The 17,936-nt window shown below is 44.8% G+C and overlaps 1 protein-coding gene across 1 annotated transcript; it reads right to left on the bottom strand.

Annotated features, from left to right (window-relative positions):
* Positions 1–278: 278 nt before the first annotated feature.
* On the bottom strand, positions 279–14,596 carry LOC121442579 (glyoxalase domain-containing protein 5-like). Its single transcript, XM_041644163.1, has 4 exons — positions 14,515–14,596; positions 11,883–12,020; positions 2,006–2,161; positions 279–601 (listed from the first exon to the last, which is right to left on the bottom strand). Exons 1-4 carry the CDS (start codon positions 14,539–14,541, stop codon positions 476–478), a joined length of 447 nt encoding a protein of 148 aa, XP_041500097.1. The 5' UTR covers positions 14,542–14,596; the 3' UTR covers positions 279–475.
* Positions 14,597–17,936: the final 3,340 nt, after the last annotated feature.

Raw genomic sequence — 17,936 nt, forward strand, 5'->3', positions numbered from 1 at the left:
TTGTTTGCTGTGACTCTGGGTAGCCTGATAGGAACTGTAGAGATCCTGAAGCTCAATGAGGCTCATGGGGTGAAGGAAACACCAGGAAGCAGCTAGAGAAATGGGATGGATTAAAAAGCTGGGAGAGGGATGATGGATCACTGACAAGCAGAAATCTGTCATGGGCCTTGAATCTCAGAAGGACACCAAACTCTAGCCCAGCCCTCCAAAAACCTCAGAGAACTCATGCCCTAGACAAGCCTCCAGATGCAGGACCGAGAATGACGCACTTATGTGGAGAGAGTAATCATTTATTGGAGTAGCTTTAGGTGGAGGCGCTCTATACACAAAAGTTTGGACATAAACCTGTCTTAGGTCTCCTTTGCAGGATCGGTGATGTGCCAACCTTCTCAGTTCTTGGAGGTCTCTGGGATTTGCAGGAAATGAGGGATAAGATGACATCTTGTGGAACAGAATGAAGGAAGGTCGGTGTCAATCATGAGGTGACATAGTTGGACACCTCAATGAGATTTCTGTCAGGATCGCGGAAGTAGATGGACATAATTGGCCCTTTTGCTCCTGTTCTGGGGACTGGGCCCTCCTCAATGGGGATATCGAAAGCCTGAATAGAGTGTGCAGAAAAGACCAAAGTCATGTGTCACAGATACGTGAGACCAAAACTTAAGGAATTCCTTAAGAATCCCGTCTTCTTCCTTCCCTGCCCCAGCGCTCTAGGGGTTGAACTTACACACGCTACAACCATAGCCAGAGTTTAATTCCTAATAGTGTCCAGAATGCCTGGTTTCTGACCCCATCTACTGGCATTTTCCCTCCCTCATTCTACTCAAGATATATGGCCTTGGGCAGACTATGTAATTGCCTTGAACCTCAATTTCCTCAATTCATAAATTGGGGGTGACAGTAGTATCAGTAAGCAAGAATTTAAGTGCAGTACCTGAATGAAAGTCTGTATTCATTGGTTTTTTTTTTTTCTAAACAGCGCTGGAAATTGAACCCACAGCTTCCTGTGGGACCAGCAAGCATTCTACCACCAAGCTATGTTCCCAGACCGGTTACTGTTGGTTTTAATTGCTTTCTCTTTATGACAAGATAAAATGTTTGTTTGTTTGGTTTGGTTTGGTTTTTCGAGACAGGGTTTCTCTGTGTTACAGCCCTGGCTGTCCTGGAAGTTGCTCTGTAAGCCAGGCTGGCCTCGAACTCACAGAAATCCACCTGCCTTGGCCTCCTAAGTGCTGGGATTAAAGGTGTGTGCCACCATAACCTGGCTCTGATCAAATTTTAATGTAGCTTTTCTTACTTAAACTTGACATGACAAAAGACTGAGTATGTCAGAACATTATTTACACATATTCTTCTTTAAATTTTATATAATTTACTATATTAAAAGTCTTGCAAGCCAGGCAGTGCTGGTGCACGCCCTTAATCCTCGAAAGGCAGAGACAGGTGGATCTCTATGAGTTCGAGGCCAGCCTGGGCTACAAGAGCTAGTTCCAGGACAGGAACCAAAAAGCTACAGAGAAACCCTGTCTCTGAAAAAAAAGTCTTGCAAATAAACAAAACTTCAAACACCAAAATTAACCAGACCCAGTTGTTTTTCTGCTTCTAATTCTATATTGAATTTTGTTTGGTGGGTAAGTGTATAAACTATATTCAATACTGACCTGTATGTAAAATGTAATATAAAGCTCCACAGTTCTGAATGCTTATTCTAAGTGTATGAATGTTCATTGAGTTGTAGTATCTCCTTCTAATTAATTTTGGTTCTGTGACATTGACATCAATCAAAGGAGCAAGTAGATAACTGCACAGGCAGGACATGGATGCGATGGGATCTCTTGTGTCTGAGGTTTGAGAAAGACTTATCTCTTTGGGTCACAATTTTGTCTTGGCAGTATCTACCTCCATCCTCCCCTCCCAGTCCCCGATTCCCCCCCATCCCAAATCCCCTCCTGTTCCTCTTTTTGTTAAGGTTGGACTTGGTTTATGCGAATGGCATTGCACTTACCTTGAGGCGTCGGATCACCTCCTCCAAAGGTGCTTCTGTGATCAGACAAAGATCCAGGGAGCCCGGAATTGGGTGAGCTGCTTTGGGTTCAAATTCCTTTCCCACCTCATGTAAGTTAAATTTTTGATCTCCAAAACACAATGCCTTCCGGTCTCCCTGTTTAGGAGCGAGAAAACAGTGTAGAACTGAGCTGCCAAGATGAGTTTGAACTTACTGCAAAAAATAAGGAGAAAGGGCTGCTACACAATGACCCTTGATCCATCTAGCATACTGCAAATTAGTGTCTGTGCATGCCTGTGTGCACACGCAGAGGCCAAAAGAAGGTTCTGATTCCTCAGGGCTGGAGTTCAAGGTATTTGTGAAATGCCTGGCTTGTTATTTGAGTCCTAGGACCTGAACCATCCAATCTTTGAGATTGAGCAGCCAGTGCTTTTAATCTCCAAGCCATCTCTCCAGCCCAACAGTGTTTAAATTTTTCTTAAATTTTTTTTTTTGGCTAGGTGTGGTGGGACATACCTTTATTATTATTATTATTATTATTATTATTATTTTGGTTTTTTGAGACAGGGTTTCTCTGTGGTTTTGGAGCCTGTCCTGGAACTAGCTCTTGTAGACCAGGCTGGTCTCGAACTCACAGTGGGACATACCTTTAATCCCAGCACTTTGAAGGCAGAAACTGGCAGATCTCTATGAATTGCGAGCCAGCCTGGTCTACAGAGCAAGTCCCAGGTCATCTAGGACTACACAGAAGTCTCAAAGTGTACTTGTTGACAACAGTGCCCAGTTGTCAACAAATAAGTTTGCACACTTATTTGTGTGGAGGTGGATGCTGTGTGCTGAAGCCAGAGGGCAACTTTTAGGACCCATTCTCTCCTTCCACAATGCTGGTTCCAAGGATCAAACTAGTTCAAGTAGTCAGGCTTGCTGGTGAGTGCCTTACATTTAACCTCCTTACCACACACCACGTTCACCACCATTTTCTTCAGGGACAAAAATCTCCTGTGGTCCAGGCTGGTCTTGAACCCACTATGAATCAAGGGCTGGCTTTAAACTCCTTATCCTCCTTTTTTTTTTTTTCTTTTTAGCTTTTCGATACAGGGTTTTTCTGTGTAGCCCTAGCTATCTTGAAACTCACTCTGTAGACCAGGCTGGCCTCTCAGAGATCCACCAGCCTCTGCCTCCCAAGTACTGGGATTAAAGGTATGTGCCACCACTGCCTGGCCACTCCTGATCCTCTTGCCCCCAACTCCATGTGCTTACATCACCATTATGGCCAGCTTTTCTTTTTATGTTTTTTTTTGTTTTTAAGATTTATTTATTTGTTGAATGTGTGCATATGTCTAAGTGTATGTGTGTACACGTGTGTGCAGCACTCACAAAGGCCAGAAGATGTCAAGTACCTCCTGGAACTGGAGTGACAGGCAGGTGTGTGTTCCCAGTGTGAGAGCTGTAGCTGGAATCTGGGTCCACTAGAGGAATAGCAAGCTCTCTTAACTGCTATACCAGAACTCCCAACTTCTTTTTCTTTTTCTTATTCTTTTTCTTTTCCTGAGACAGCATCTTACTATGTAGCCTGGCCTCACACTCTCAAAATTCATTATTTTCCTGCCTTATGCTCCTGATGTTGGTCTTGCAAGTGTGCCTCACCGCGTTTGTTTCAGGCATCTGCTCTTAGTGAGTGCTCCATGGGTGGGCAGCCTTGTGTGTTTCTTGTTAGAATGTCCATTTCGCCAAGTGTTTAAAACCCACGCATGGGCTGGGCAGTGGTGGCCTTTAATCACAGCACTCAGGGAGGCAGAGACAGGCGAATCTCTGTGAGTTCAAGGCCAGCTAGGTCTACAGAGTGAGTTCCAGGACAGCCAGGGTTACAGATAAACTGTGTCTTGGGAAAAAAAAATCCATGGCAGAGATAGCATTTTGTCTACCTAGGGTTTCTTCCTCCTCCCTCCCTCTCCCTCCTCTCTCTCTCTCTCTCTCTCTCTCTCTCTCTCTCTCTCTCTCTCTCTCCCCCTCCCTCCCTTCCTCCCTTCCTCCCTTCCTGTCTCTCTGTCTTTGTATCTCTTTCCTTTCTTTGGGATCTTATTATGTTGTCTAGATTAGCCTGAAACAAAGTAATCCTGCTTCAATCTACTGCATATCTTCCCCACCCTTTTATTATTTTTCCTTATAAGAACAACTCAAATTTCTGTACGGTCATTGGTTTGTTCCCAAGCTTTCTAAAAACAAGTCCATCTTAAGTCAGGAGTGGTGACATACTTATAATCCCAGCATTTAGGACCTCTAGTCAGGAGGATAAAGTCTGATTTAACCTTGTGCTCCCTTGCTCAAAAACAAAACAAAATCAAAAGGAACCAAGCAAACAAACCTCACTTCTGTTCCCCGCATTCCTGGCTAAGAGGCCATTGTGTGAGGGAGACCTTCTGAGATGTGCTCAGCAGGGAGTGGTTGCTGGTGGGGTTTCTAGGAATCTCCCTGCCCACTGAGCCAGTGCTTTGTGCCTATTCATTTCCTCCTAATGACACTTTCATCTGACTGCTTGTTCAATTGAGAGAAAAAGACAACTGTCTCATTTAGTCCATGGTAGTTCTCTCCTTTGCCCCTCCAAACAGTCCATAATTGATGCATATTCTTTTTTTAAAGATATATTTTTTATATGTGTAGGTGTTTTGTCTACATGTATATATGCGTACCACATGCATGCTTCGTACCCATGGAGATCAGAAGATGTTGGGTTCCCTGGAAATGGAGTTATTTATGATTGTGAGCTGCCATGTGGGTGCTAAAAACTGAGCCCAGATCCTCTGCAAGAGCAGCAGTGCTCTTAATTGCTGAGCCATCACTGTAGCCACTACCTGTTTCTTGATTTATCACCTTTGTGTATTTTGTCCTCTCACTGCCAAGGAAAGTTTAGCTCAATAGTATTACTTCCCCCAGTAATCATCTATCGTAATTTTAGTTCCTCTGCTGGCTTTGGTTTAAACAACTGATTCCAGCCAGGCGGTGGTGGCGCACCCCTTCAACTGCAACACTCGGGAGGCAGAAACAGGCGGATCTCTGTGAGTTCAAGGCCAGCCTGGTCTACAGAGTGAGTTCCAGGACAGCCAGGGCTTCACAGAGAAACCCTGTCTCAAAAAACCAAAAATAAATAGCTGATTCCGTATATATTTTTTCAGATGCTAGGGAATAATGCTTACTTTTTATAAATAACCACTGTCACCTTGTCATCTCCTGTCTCTTCCTTCTTTATACCCCTTAGCACTTGCCATTTCTGTTATGATTTCATGATCTCTTTCTTCATCCCCGCAATTGAGACTCCATTGCACTCCTACAGCAAAGGACAGTTTGGCCCAGTGTACAGTTCTGTAAAAGCTGTTTGCTCAAAGCCTTTTACATATCTGCTCCCAGACTGGGGGGTTCCCTGTGATGCAGCACTCACCTAGCAGGCATGATACCCCAGATTCCATTTTCTAGACTGTTAAGACCGCCTTTAATCCCAGCACTCAGGAGGCAGAGGCAGGCAGATCTCTGTGAGTTAGTTCAAAGCCAGCCTGGTCTACAGAGTGAGTTCCAGGACAGCCAGAGATGTTACACAGAGAAATTCTGTTTTAAAAGACTAAAAAGAAAGAAAGATAAATGCATTGCTGATTATCTTCCCTAGATCTGGTGTTGCTGATATTGGGGACTGCAGAGATACTCACTGGCTAACAGTACTTGCTACTCTAGCAGAGGACCTGGGTTCAGTTCCCAGCTTCCACATGGTGGCTCACAACCATCTATAACTCCAGTTATAGGGGATCCAACGACTGTTTCTGACCTCTGTGGGCAGTGCACACAATGTGCAAAACACTCATAAACAAGAACTTTTTTGGTATTTTTTATTGATATTTATTGAGCACTACATCTTTCTCTGCTCCCCTCCCCTTCAACCCTCTCCCAAGGTCCCCATGCTCCCAATTTACTCAGGAGATCTTGTCTTTTTCTACTTTCTACTTCCCATGTAGATTAGATCTATGTAAGTCTCTCTTAGTGTCTGCACTGTTGTCTAAGTTCTCTGGAATTGTGATTTGTAGGCTGGTTTTCTTTGCTTTATGTTTAAAAACCACCTATGAGTGAGTACATGTGATAATTGTCTTTCTGAGTCTGGGTTACCTCACTCAAAATAATGTTTTCTAGCTCCATCCATTTTCCTGCAAAATTCAAGATGTCGTTATTTTTTTCTGATGTGTGGTACTCCATTATGTAAATGTACCACATTTTTTTTATCCATTCTTCAATCAAGGGACATTTAGGTTGTTTCCAGGCTCTGGTTATGGCAAACAGAACTGCTATGAACATAGTTGAGCACATGTCCTTGTGGCACAATTGAGCATTCTTTGGATATATACCCAACAGTGGTATTGCTGGATCTTGAGGAAGGTTGTTTCCTAATTTTCTGAGAAATTGCCACACTGACATCCAAAGGGGTTCTACCAGCTTGCATTCCTACCAGCAGTGCAGAAGTGTCTTCTTTTCCAAGAACTCTTTTTTTTTAACCAGGTGTGGGGTGGCACACCTTTAATACCAGCTCTTGGAAGGCAGAGGCAGGTAGATCTCTGTGAACAGAGTAAGTTCCAGGACAGCCAGAGCTACATAGTGAAATCAGGTCTCACCAGGCAGTGGTGGAGCACGCCTTTAATCCCAGCACTCGGGGAGGCAGAGGCAGGAGGATCTCTGTGAATTTGAGGCCGGCCTGGTCTACAAGAGCTAGTTCCAGGACAAGAACCAAAAACTATGGAGAAACCCTGTCTCGAAAAATCAAAAAAAAAAAAAAAAAAAAGAAGAAGAAGAAATCAGGTCTCAATCTCCCTCTACCTCCAAATAAATACTAAATAAATGAAAATGATGTTAATTGTCTTCATCCTTTTTATTTTATATGTTACAGTTTTAGTGTGTGTGTGTGTGTGTGTGTGTGTGTGGTATATGTATATACATGTATGTACAGGGGCCAAAGATGTGTGTGTGTGCATTCACATGTGAGTGTGTATGTGTGTGGTGTATGTGTAAACGTGTACAGGGGCCAAAGGTGGTCAGCTGGTCTGTGCTATCACACTCTACTTATTTCCTGAAGGCAGCCTCTGAACTTCAAGCTAGTCTGGCACTCAGCAAGCCCCAGCATTTCTCCTGACTCCACACACATGCTTCACAGCCCTGGGATTATAAACATGTCCACACATGCTGGACTTTTGACGCATGTGCTGGGGATTTGAACTCAGTCCTCATGGCTATTCGGCAAGTGCTCTTAGCTGCTGAGCTGTCTTCCCCAGTCCCTTGGTTTGTACTCTTCAGTTGGTAATACAGCCAGCCACCTTTCATCCTGAAAGCTTACAAGTTTTTCTCGACCTTAGATGCTCTGACAGTTCACTTCAGCATGTCTAAGTATGGGCAATGGAGGCATTATATTTATCACTGATCCATGCAAAGCCAATCTTGTTTTATTGATGCATTTTTCTCCTTTTTTCTATCCTCTCTATTCCTATCCCCACCTTAGATACCATGATATTTTTTCTCATTGAATCATTGGTTGGGTCTTTATTCAAATAAGCTGCCTCTATTTGCTCTTTATGCAATAAAACAGACTTTAATAGTGTATGCCCCAAACCATAATGTGTTTTGCGTGCATCTTCTTGGTTGTAAAAGATCTGTTGTTGCTATTGGCATTTTAAGTGGCATTATGCTGTAGTTTTTTGTTTGTTTTCAATTTTTTACTCCATGTTCTTTTTTTAGGACCTGAAGAACATCCAACCTGCTTTGGCATAATACTCTTTTCTGCATGGTGTCCCCTTTCGATTTAAATTTTTTATGTTGCCGGGCGGTGGTGGCGCACGCCTTTAATCCCAGCACTCAGGAGGCAGAGGCAGGCGGATCTTTGTGAGTTCGAGGCCAGCCTGGTCTACAAGAGCTAGTTCCAGGACAGGAACCAAAAAGCTACAGAGAAACCCTGTCTCGAAAATCAAAAAAAAAAAAAAAAAAAAAAAAAAAAGATTTAAATTTTTTATGGTCTGAGGATCCAACACTCTCACACCAATGCACATAAAATAAACTTTTTAAATTTTTAGGAAATTTACAATCTGCCACTTCATGACCTTTTTAAGTTTTTATACTAATTTTTAGAGAAGTTTAACGTTCACAGCAAAACTGTGAAGAAGGCACAAAGATTTCCCACACGCCTAGATTTCCACAAAGTTCAGCACTTGCTATTTCTTGGACGATTTCATGCTCTTTCTTCATCCCTGGGACTGGGGTACTATTGCACCGCTGTCAGCATCCCAGCAGTGGGACACAAGCGTTGCCATTCCTGTAACTCCATTCGACAGATCATCAATCAACCCACTGTTCCTTTCCCAGGGCACTCCTATCACTCTGTGGGCTTGGACAGTGTCAAGGTCCTAAAATTCCTCATGCTCTGTTCAGCCCTCTCACCCTTTAATGCCCGGCACCCACCTGTCATTTTGTCTTCATCGTTTTGTCTTTGCTTGAACATTATATTGAATGCTGCAATACTCACCTTTTTTAGATTGGCTTCTTTTCACTTAGTGATATACCTAAGATTTTCCAGGCTTCTTATAGCTTGACACTCACTCTCTCTCTCTCTCTCTCTCTCTCTCTCTCTCTCTCTCTCTCTCTCTCCTCCCCCATCTCTCTCTCTGCCCCCCTCTCTCTCCTGTCCCTACAAGAAGTAGTGTAAAAAATATTTGATTTAAAACAAAACAACAAAGCTGGGCAGTGGTGGCACACACCTTTAATCCCAGCACTCTCTGTGAGTTCGAGGCCAGCCTGGTCTACAAAGCGACTTATAAAATAGCCAGGGCTACACAGAGAAGCCCTGTCTCAAAAAAAAAAAAAAAAAAAAAAGCAAAAACAAACAACAGAACAGGGCATGTACACTATCAGGAGTGACAATAGACGATAGACTACACCAGTGAGAACCTGCTCAAGGCCTTATTTCTCGTTAACGCTGTAACCCCTGATCTGGGCATAGCAGACATATCTCTTCGTCTGTTGCAGGACATCTTCATAAGGTTTTTCTTTCTTTCTCTGCCTTTATAATTTTGAAGTTGTTCCATATTCTCAAGATAGTGTTAAATCTGTGGAAACCTCCTTTCCCTTACATCTCTTCCCTGGAACTCTTTTCCTTAATCCAAGCTTACTTGACTTTTTTCCAGATATATGGGGTTTTCTTCTTGAGAACCAACTCCATCTCAACTTCCATGTATTTATTTTTCCGAGCTAGCTGAATTTATCTTTGGGAAGGTAGGGGGCAGAGGAAGACATCCGGTATCTTTCTCCATTGCTCCCCACTGCTTTTACTGTAAAAATGATGGATAGCTAGATTGTATGTGTATGTTTCTCTCTCTCTCTCTCTCTCTCTCTCTCTCTCTCTCTCTCTCTCTCTCTCTCTCTCTCTCTGTGTGTGTGTGTGTGTGTGTGAGAGAGAGAGAGAGAGAGAGTGGGGGGGCATGTATGTGGAGGTCAAAAGTCAGTTCTTCAGAATTGGTTTTCTCCTTTCTCCATGCAGACATGTGAGTTCCAGAAACCTAACTCAGGACCTCAGACTTGGCAACAGATATTTTTATCCACTGAGCCATCTTGTCAGCCCTTAATGACTCATTTTCTTTGTGTATTGCAGTGCTGGGAGTGACACCTAGACTCTTGCATGCTGGGTAAGTCCTCTGTTAACTGAGCTGCACCTCCAGCCCCTCAGGTCTTTGTGCTAACAATGCTTTGTTCTACACTGACCTTTGATTTGCCGTTCAGCTGGACACAGACTTTCAGGTTGCATTTTTCCCCCCAGAATCATTTTTCAATTAATTACATTTGTGTTTAGACAATTTCCATTTCACAATGCATACCAACCACTCTCCCCCCTACCTCCCTGCCACCCCTTCAGTCCCTCCTCCTCTTTACAAATCGCTCCTGCACTTTCATGACCGCTTTGTTTAGCGCCCCACTGAGATTAACCAGGGTGTCTCTATAATCATGGCTTTAGAGCTATCCATTTGGAGCCTGGTGGGCTCAGCAGTGGGTACACAATTAAAGACAATGGTCCCTTCCCCCCAGAGTCTATCAGTAGCCAATAGTTCAGAGGTAGCAGGTAGGGCCCCACGAATCCCTCCCCCTTCCTCTACTTCCTGTTGATAGGGTCAGTCTTGTATGGGCCCAGGTAACTACAGTTGTGAGTTAATAATTGCACTAATTGTATAGAGTCTATAGAATGGAATTCCATAGCCCTTCACCCTATCTCCTGGCTCTTACATATTTGCTATCCCCTTTTTCACAATGTTCCTGAGCCTGAGATGGGGTGGCTGGAATATCTTGTGTAGGGCTGGGTCCAAAACCCTTGCTATTCTCTGCATCTTAGGCAGCCTGAGTGTCTGTATTCATCGCCTTTCTTTGTAGGGAGAGGCTTCTCTGATTAAGGCTGGGAACAGCTTTTGTTCTGGGAGTAGGGACCACATGGAGAGATGCTGAGGCAGAACGGGAGGCGGGGTGGGAGTGCTTTTCCCAGAGTCTTAAGAGTATAGTCCTATTGTTTTCTGGCCTCTGGTGTGACTCAAGAATTCTGACATTTGCATGTTTCTTTTTCTTTTGTAGATGAACTACTTTTTAATCTCTTGGCAAAGTCTTAAGATGGACTTTTTCAGAGGGATGTTCTGTAATTCCCACAGCGCATATCTGAGTGTCCCTGGGCTGGGCACACAGTTAACTCTTTGTATATAAAGGTTGCAAAGTTCTTTTGCACTTTTTTTTTTTGAGACCAGGGACCTCGAACTAACAAAGCCTCTTGCTTTATGTCTTTCAAAGTTTCCCCCTTCCATTTCTTTACCCTCTTTCCAAATATCTCCCTGCTCGTAGTTTGCAATCTCTTACCTTTTCTCTCATAGTTCTCATTTTTCCCTGTGTTTAGGGGTTTGGACTTAAGCTATGTTTTATCTTTAAAAAAATTTCTTTGGCAGGGCTTAGGATTGCTATCTGGGTTTAATGCATGCTAGGCAAATGATCACAGAGCTGTACCCTCAGCCGTAAGCTACGTTTAAAGTATTATCAGTTATTTTAAGATAGTATCTCACCAGGACAGCCAGGGCTACCTGGAGAAACTGTGTCTCAAAAAAAAAAAAAAAAAAAGACAGCATTTCATGTATCCTAGGCTGGTCCCACACTTGCTTAGTAGCCAAGGATGATCTTAGATTTCATTCTCCTGCATCCACCTCTTCAGTCTCTCCAGCTAGGATTACTATGTGCAGAACCATACTTGGTTTATGTGGTACTGGGGACTGACCCAAGGCTTTTGTGTGTATAAGGTGTTCTACTAACTGAGCTTCATCGCCTGCCGTAAAATGTTAGCAAATTTTGGGGCTGGAGAAATGGCTCAGCGGTTAAGAGCACTGGCTGCCAGTCCAGAGGAAACATTCCTAGCACCCACATGGCCCCTCACAACCGTCTGTATCTCAGTTCCTGGTGGTCTGACACCATCACAACAATGTGCACAAAATTAATTATAAAAAAATGTTAACAATTTTAATGGAGGAAGCTAGGGAGATGACTCAGCAAAATGCTTGCTACACAAGCCTTAGCACCCGAGTTTGGATCCTCAGCATCTATGTTTTAAAAAAAAGCCAGGGGGGGCAGTACACACCCATTATCTCAGGAGGCCGAAACAGCAGTCTCCCTGGGGTTGGTAGCCATCTGGTCTAGCTAAGTTAGACCTCCGGCCTAACCTGTACCTGCACAGGACGGACACACACACACACACACACTTCACCTGCATATGCACGGGTGCATACACACACATACACACATTTTAACAGACTTGAAGTTTTAAATATGGGGACACAATTACCTTGAAGGTAGTGACCTCCATGCCCAGGATCTTGGAATAGAACGTGATAGTGTCTTCAATGCTCCTTACGGTCATCACAACATGGTCAAGTCTATGGATAAGACCCGGGGAAGGGGTCTGGCTGCTGTTCCTCTGTAACTAAAATGTAAAAAAAAAAACCAAAAACAAATAAAAAACCCACCCAAACTCAGATAAAGCCAAAATGCCACGAGACAGTTCTTGTTTTCTTCTACTCGTTTCCCATCACCTCCCCAAACACTGTGATCCCTCTCGCCCGCCCGCATTTCAAGAGAAAACTCCTGCAGAAAATCTCTGTAAAGTCCATTGCTCCTGTATGGAGTCATACAAGACGCCACATGTCACCGCTTCCCTGTTTTCTTCTTTGTTTCCTACTAGAAGGGCAAAGGTGAAGACTAGGGAAGTTGAAATTGACACAAACATGCCCTTGTTTTCCCCAAGTTGGAATTTCTTTTTGAAGATGTTACAAGATTCAGACCAGGCCATCAAAGCCTCCAGTAGCCAATTTCCCCTCGCTTCCTCCCTTCCTGAACTGCAGCTCTAATTGTTGGGGGCATGGCAAGGAGGAACCTGGGGTGGGTAGGATTGCAGAGATGATTCAGTGGTTAAGAACACTGGCTGCTCTTGCGAAGGACTTGGGTTCGATTCCCAGCACCCACATGGTGGCTGGCAGCTGTGTCTGTGGTTCCAGGGACTCTGATGTCTTCTTTTGGCCCCCACAAAAAGGAGTGTCTGAGATGAACTAAAGGTGTCTGAAGCCCAGGGTGCTGCTATACACCTGTAACCTCAGCCCTTGGGAAGCTGAGGCTGAAGTCACAGATTAAAGGTCAACTAGGGACTGCCCAGAGACCACGTCTCAAAAATGAAACAAAATCACAGAAAGAGGGGGCTAGAGAAATGGCCCAGCAAAGTTAAGGGTATTTACTGGACCTGGTTGGTTTCCAGCTCCCACAGGGTGGCACTAACTTAGTAGCTACTGTCTGTAACTTAGTAGCAAGGGCTCTAACACCCTTTCTGGCCTCCCCAGTCACTCACACACATAGTACACATGAATACATACAAGCAAAACATGCATACACAAAAACAAGTTATTATTATTTTTTTTAAAGAAAAGTTTCTGGGAATGTGTGTGTTTACAGAGTCAGTTCTGAAACTGTCTCAAAAACCCAAACCAGCTGGGTGGTGGCGCATGCCTTTAATCCCAGCACTTGGGAGGCAGAGGCAGGAGGATCTCTGTGAGTTAGAGGCCAGCCTGGTCTACAGAGCGAGTTCCAGGACAGCCAGAGCTACTACACAGAGAAACCCTGTCTGGACCCTCCCCCCGCCCCCCCCAAAAAAAACAAAACTCAAAACCAACCAACTAACCAAAGAAGTAAATTGCTGCCACTTAGGCCCCACTGAAGAGAAAGCCGTATATTTTGTTTTATTTTTTTCAATCCTACTTGGGATCTGAGCAGTGACTTGGCTTGAGCGCTTACTGCTCTCCCAAAGAGCTCACAAATGCTTGGAACCCCAAGTCAGGGGATTTGGTGCCCTCTTCTGGCCTCCGTGGGTATGTACTAACATACACGTGATTTTTTAAAAAAAAAAATCCAAAATGTCTTATTCACCCTTTTATTATTATTATTATTTTTTTTGGTTTTTCGAGACAGGGTTTCTCTGTGGTTTTGGAGCCTGTCCTGGAACTAGCTCTTGTAGACCAGGCTGGTCTCGAACTCACAGAGATCCGCCTGCCTCTGCCTCCCGAGTGCTGGGATTAAAGGCGTGCGCCACCACGGCCCGGCTCTTATTCACCCTTTTAAAATGTCTGTAGAATTTGTATGAGCGCCCTGTTTTGTTCCTGATATCACTAATTTATGTTTTTCTTCTAATTTCTAGGGTGTAAACAGAAATTACTAGTATTTTCTGAATCTGTTTGAAGAACCAGCCTTGGACATTGCCGATCTTTATTGAATGTTTGCTTTCTCTTTCCCTAGCTCTGCTCTTATCTTTTTCCCTCCTCCTGTGTTTTTTATGGTTTAAGAAAAGCTGTGTTTCCCAGCTTCTTGACTTGGGCGCTTTGGTAACTGACTTTTAGTTTCTTCTTTTCCAGTCTATGCCTGGCTCCCACTCAGCACCGCTTCAGTAGCAACTGTGGTGGTGGTGGCCGACTTAGTAGTCAATTCCCTGAACACCACACCTTCCCTCCTTTGGTCTGTCCTCTTCAAGGTTTCCTTCTGGCTCTCAGGAACTTCTGACAGGCTTCAAGGTCAAGGTTTCCGGGGCCTTCTCTTGCTCTATCAGGACAGCCCCAGAGCATTCCCTGGAGGACAGCTTGGGCTATCTCCACAAGTCTGAGACTGAACTGACCCCCAGTTGAACAACCCCTAGAGAGCAGCCAGCCCTCAGCCTAGGCTCGCTCAAGTATGCCACACATGACTGGACTCCATGGGCCTAAGCTGGGCCTCTGCTGCCCTCTGATGATCTTTGAGAGAGGAGGCCCAGGGAAGCTGGTGAAAGGATGGGAAGACCACAAAAGTGTTCCTGAGAAGAGAAGCAAGTCAGCAGACCCAGGTTGGGTACCCCAAGCCTCGCCAACACCCATGCCCAAAGCCTCCAGGGCCCCCACACTCACCTGAGTCTCGGACGTTGGACCTGACATCCTGACTGGAGAGCAGACAGTGCTACCTGGCAGGTAGGTTGGGGCTGGGGCTGGCTCTGTGCCTGGAGATCAAGGGGCAGGAATGGGAGGTGCTGGCTGAGGACATTGGGTGGGGACAGAGGCAGGAGGTGCAAAGCATCAAGACTCTAATTTAAAACTCAGGGTGTAGCTCAGTGGGGGGACAGTGTGCTTCTGAAGAGTCCCTGGGTTCCATTCCAGGCACTGCAAAAGCTAAACCAACCCCGAAGGCCTTGAAAGTAACAGCACAAATATAAAGGCTTCCTCTTGAGATGAGGGCCTTCTTTGCTCGTCAGGCTGCCTCTAATGCTCCTTCTCGGCCAGCTTCCAGATGTGTCGAATCCAGCAGCTCACAGAAAGCCACCCATCCCGAGTGTCCGTCCGGAGACTAGCATGACCACGTGAGAAAGCTTTGATCTTGGAGTCTGGGACCAGGGTGGGAAGCATTCCAATGTCTGAGTTAGAGAATATGACCATTCTCATTTATTGTGGATCTGTTTCTGAGCTAAGATTTCTCTATAAGGGATATGGGTGTTTTGCCCGATTGTATGTCTGCACCACCTGCCTGCTTCCTGTTCACAGAGACCAGAAAAGGGCGTTGGATCCCCTGGAATGGGAGAATGGGAGTTACCGACAGGCCTGAGTTGCTACGCGAGTACTGGGAATCGAACCTGGCCTCCCTAGAAGAGCAGCAGGTTCTCTTAACTGCTGATGCATCTCTCTACCCAGAGGCAAGGTGTTTTTTTTTTTTTTTTTTTGAAGCAGGGTCTGACTATACCTAGTTCCTACCCACTCTCAGTCCCCTCCCCCTCTACTGTTTGCCCCACTCTAAGTCAAGCTCCCTTCTCTCTACTGGGTTATCTATCTGGACCAGGGATAGGTGAATTTGAGATTTTTGCTTCTAGATACACCCTAACCAGGTCTAACCTGGTCTCCTCAGATACCAGGCATACAAGTAACTCACCAACATACACACTAGCAAAACATGCATACACCTAAAATAAAAATGTGTGTTTTTTAAGTTTCAGGCCAACCAGGGCAAGTTATCAAAATAAAAGGTGAAAAGAGGGTTGGAGATGCAGCTTAGTGGTTCTAAGGTTAGTTCCCAGCACAGTAGAGAAAGTGTCTTGTAGAACCAGGCTGGCGGGACAGCTCTTCAGGGGGCCAAGGCAGGAAAATTGTGGTTTCCAGATCAGCCTGGGCCACAGAGTGAATTCCATAGTGAAACCCTGCCTCAAAAAAAGGGTTGAGGATGTGACTTAGTGACTCAGGCCTTGACAGTACCAGGCTGTGTGTGGGTTTGATTGCCAGCACTGAAAACTAAAGATGCACGTGAATGCCACCTGTTATTACTGTATGGACCACACAGGCCATCCCTGTGCCATCCGCAAAATGACCATGGGCAGAGGCACCTCCAGGTGTTTCATCTGTTAGATACTTTGCTGTGTGTTTGTGAGCATGTCTAGGCATGCAGTCTGGGTTACCGCAAGTGGCTTGCCTTTGCTTGTCTTGTAAAGGGCACCTTACTCTGCAAGTACACACAGAGCGTATGTATTCTGCTCTGTACTTAATGGTCAGTCTGTATACAATAGGAAGCCCCCACCCCATCATCTGAATCACTCAGCAATAGTCATTGGCTAGGAATGACCTTTTCCTGTTGTTCTTTTTTAGAGAATTTTTTTATGTAGTGGCCCAAGATGGGCTTAACTGCGGAGTGATTGACTCTGCCTCAGCTTTCTGAGTGCTGGAATTCCAGGGTGTATACCTGAGTTATAAGTGAATATTTATAAGATTGTTCCTATGGCTCAGTGGTTAAGAGCACTGGCTGCTCTTCCAGAGGACCTGAGTTCAATTCTCAGCAACCACATGGTGGCTCACAGCCATCTGTGCTGAGATCTGGCGCCCTCTTCTGGTGTGTGGGCATATATGGAGGCAGAATGTTGTATACATAATAAATATAAATAAATCTAAAAAAGGATTGTTCCACTCATGTTTCTCTTCATTATTACGCTTTTTAAAAATTAATTTTAAAATGGATGTGTATGTATTAAATGCCACGCGTGTGCAGGTGCCCATGGAGACTAGAAGAAGGCATCATGTCCCCTGGAGCGGGAGTTACAGGCAGTTGTGAGCTGCCAGGCATGGGTACTGGGACCTGAATGTGGGTTCTCTGAAAGAGCAGCAAGTGCAAATCTTTTGCCTTTTACAAAGTTTCCTCTCAGACTTGTGTCCACTGCTTCATGTACTTACATTAGTGTTAGGGGCATAAGTAAAATTATTTGGGTGTATTACTAAGGCTTCTTCCAAGAAACCAATATGTGATTTATTTAAAGGAACTAACACATATTGTTATGGAAGCTGAGAGGTCCCGTAATAAGTCACCTGAAAACGGGGGACCTATAGCAACCAGGAGGACAATTATAGAAGTTCAGTTGTGGGACAAAGAGGAAATCCCCCTTCCTCTGCCTCTTGTTCTATTTAGACCCCCAGTGGGTTGGATGAAGCCTGTTCACAAGAGGGAAGGAGGGCCTTCTGTATTGTTCAGTCCAGCACTCAGTGAAGTGTGTCACTTCATCTGACACACCCAGAAAAATGTTCAACTGGGGCACCTCACATCACAGTCAGCCCAACACATAGAATTATCCAGCAAAGCTCACCTGTGGTGGTTTGAATAAGAATAGTCCCCTAGCCAGGCTTGGTGGTACAGTCCTTTAATTCCAGCATTTGGGAGGCAGAGGCAGGAGGATCTCTGTAAATTCAAGACTAGCCTGATCTACAGAGCAAGTTCCAGGACAGCCAGAGCTACACAGAGAAACCCTCTCTCAAAACCCAGATGAGATGGCTCAGAGGTTAAGAGCACTGACTGCTCTTCCAGAGGTCCTGAGTTCAATTCCCAGCAACTACATAGTGGCTCACAACCATCAGTAATGAGATCTGGTGCCCTCTTCTGGCCAGAAGGCATACATCCAGGAAAAAACCTGTATACATAATAAATAAAGCAAAAAGAGTGCCCCCCCATAGGCTCATATATTTGCTTAGTCATCAGAGACTGGTACTACTTGAGAGAGATTAGGAGCATGGCGTTGTTGGAGAAAGTGTATCACTGGGGTGGACTTTGAGCTTTCAAAAGCCCTTATAGGCCCAGCCCCACTTCAGCCCCTGCCTGTGGATCAAAATGTAACTCTCAGCTACTTCTCCAGCACCATGCCTGCCACTCCTGCAGCCTGCACTCTGCTCTTCCCCTGTGATGATTGTGGACTAAAGCACCAATTAAATGCTTTCTCTGGTAATAGTTGTCAAGGTCATGCTGTCTCTTTACAGCAATAGACCAGTGACTAAGATATACCCTTTGTCAACTTGGCACTGACATGCATTTT

This window comes from Microtus oregoni, unplaced genomic scaffold (genome assembly GCF_018167655.1).
Source record: "Microtus oregoni isolate MIOR12 unplaced genomic scaffold, Mior012 000092F_000, whole genome shotgun sequence".
Taxonomy (NCBI): domain Eukaryota; kingdom Metazoa; phylum Chordata; class Mammalia; order Rodentia; family Cricetidae; genus Microtus; species Microtus oregoni.

Bases quoted from the DNA above. Each gene is read 5' to 3' on its own strand.
- LOC121442579 (XM_041644163.1), bottom strand. From the start codon at position 14,541: ATGTCAGGTCCAACGTCCGAGACTCAG. The intron at 12,021-14,514 runs GTGAGTGTGGGG...TTTACATTTTAG, and splicing joins GTCCAACGTCCGAGACTCAG to TTACAGAGGAACAGCAGCCA. The intron at 602-2,005 runs GTAAGTGCAATG...CACTCTATTCAG, and splicing joins AGGTGATCCGACGCCTCAAG to GCTTTCGATATCCCCATTGA.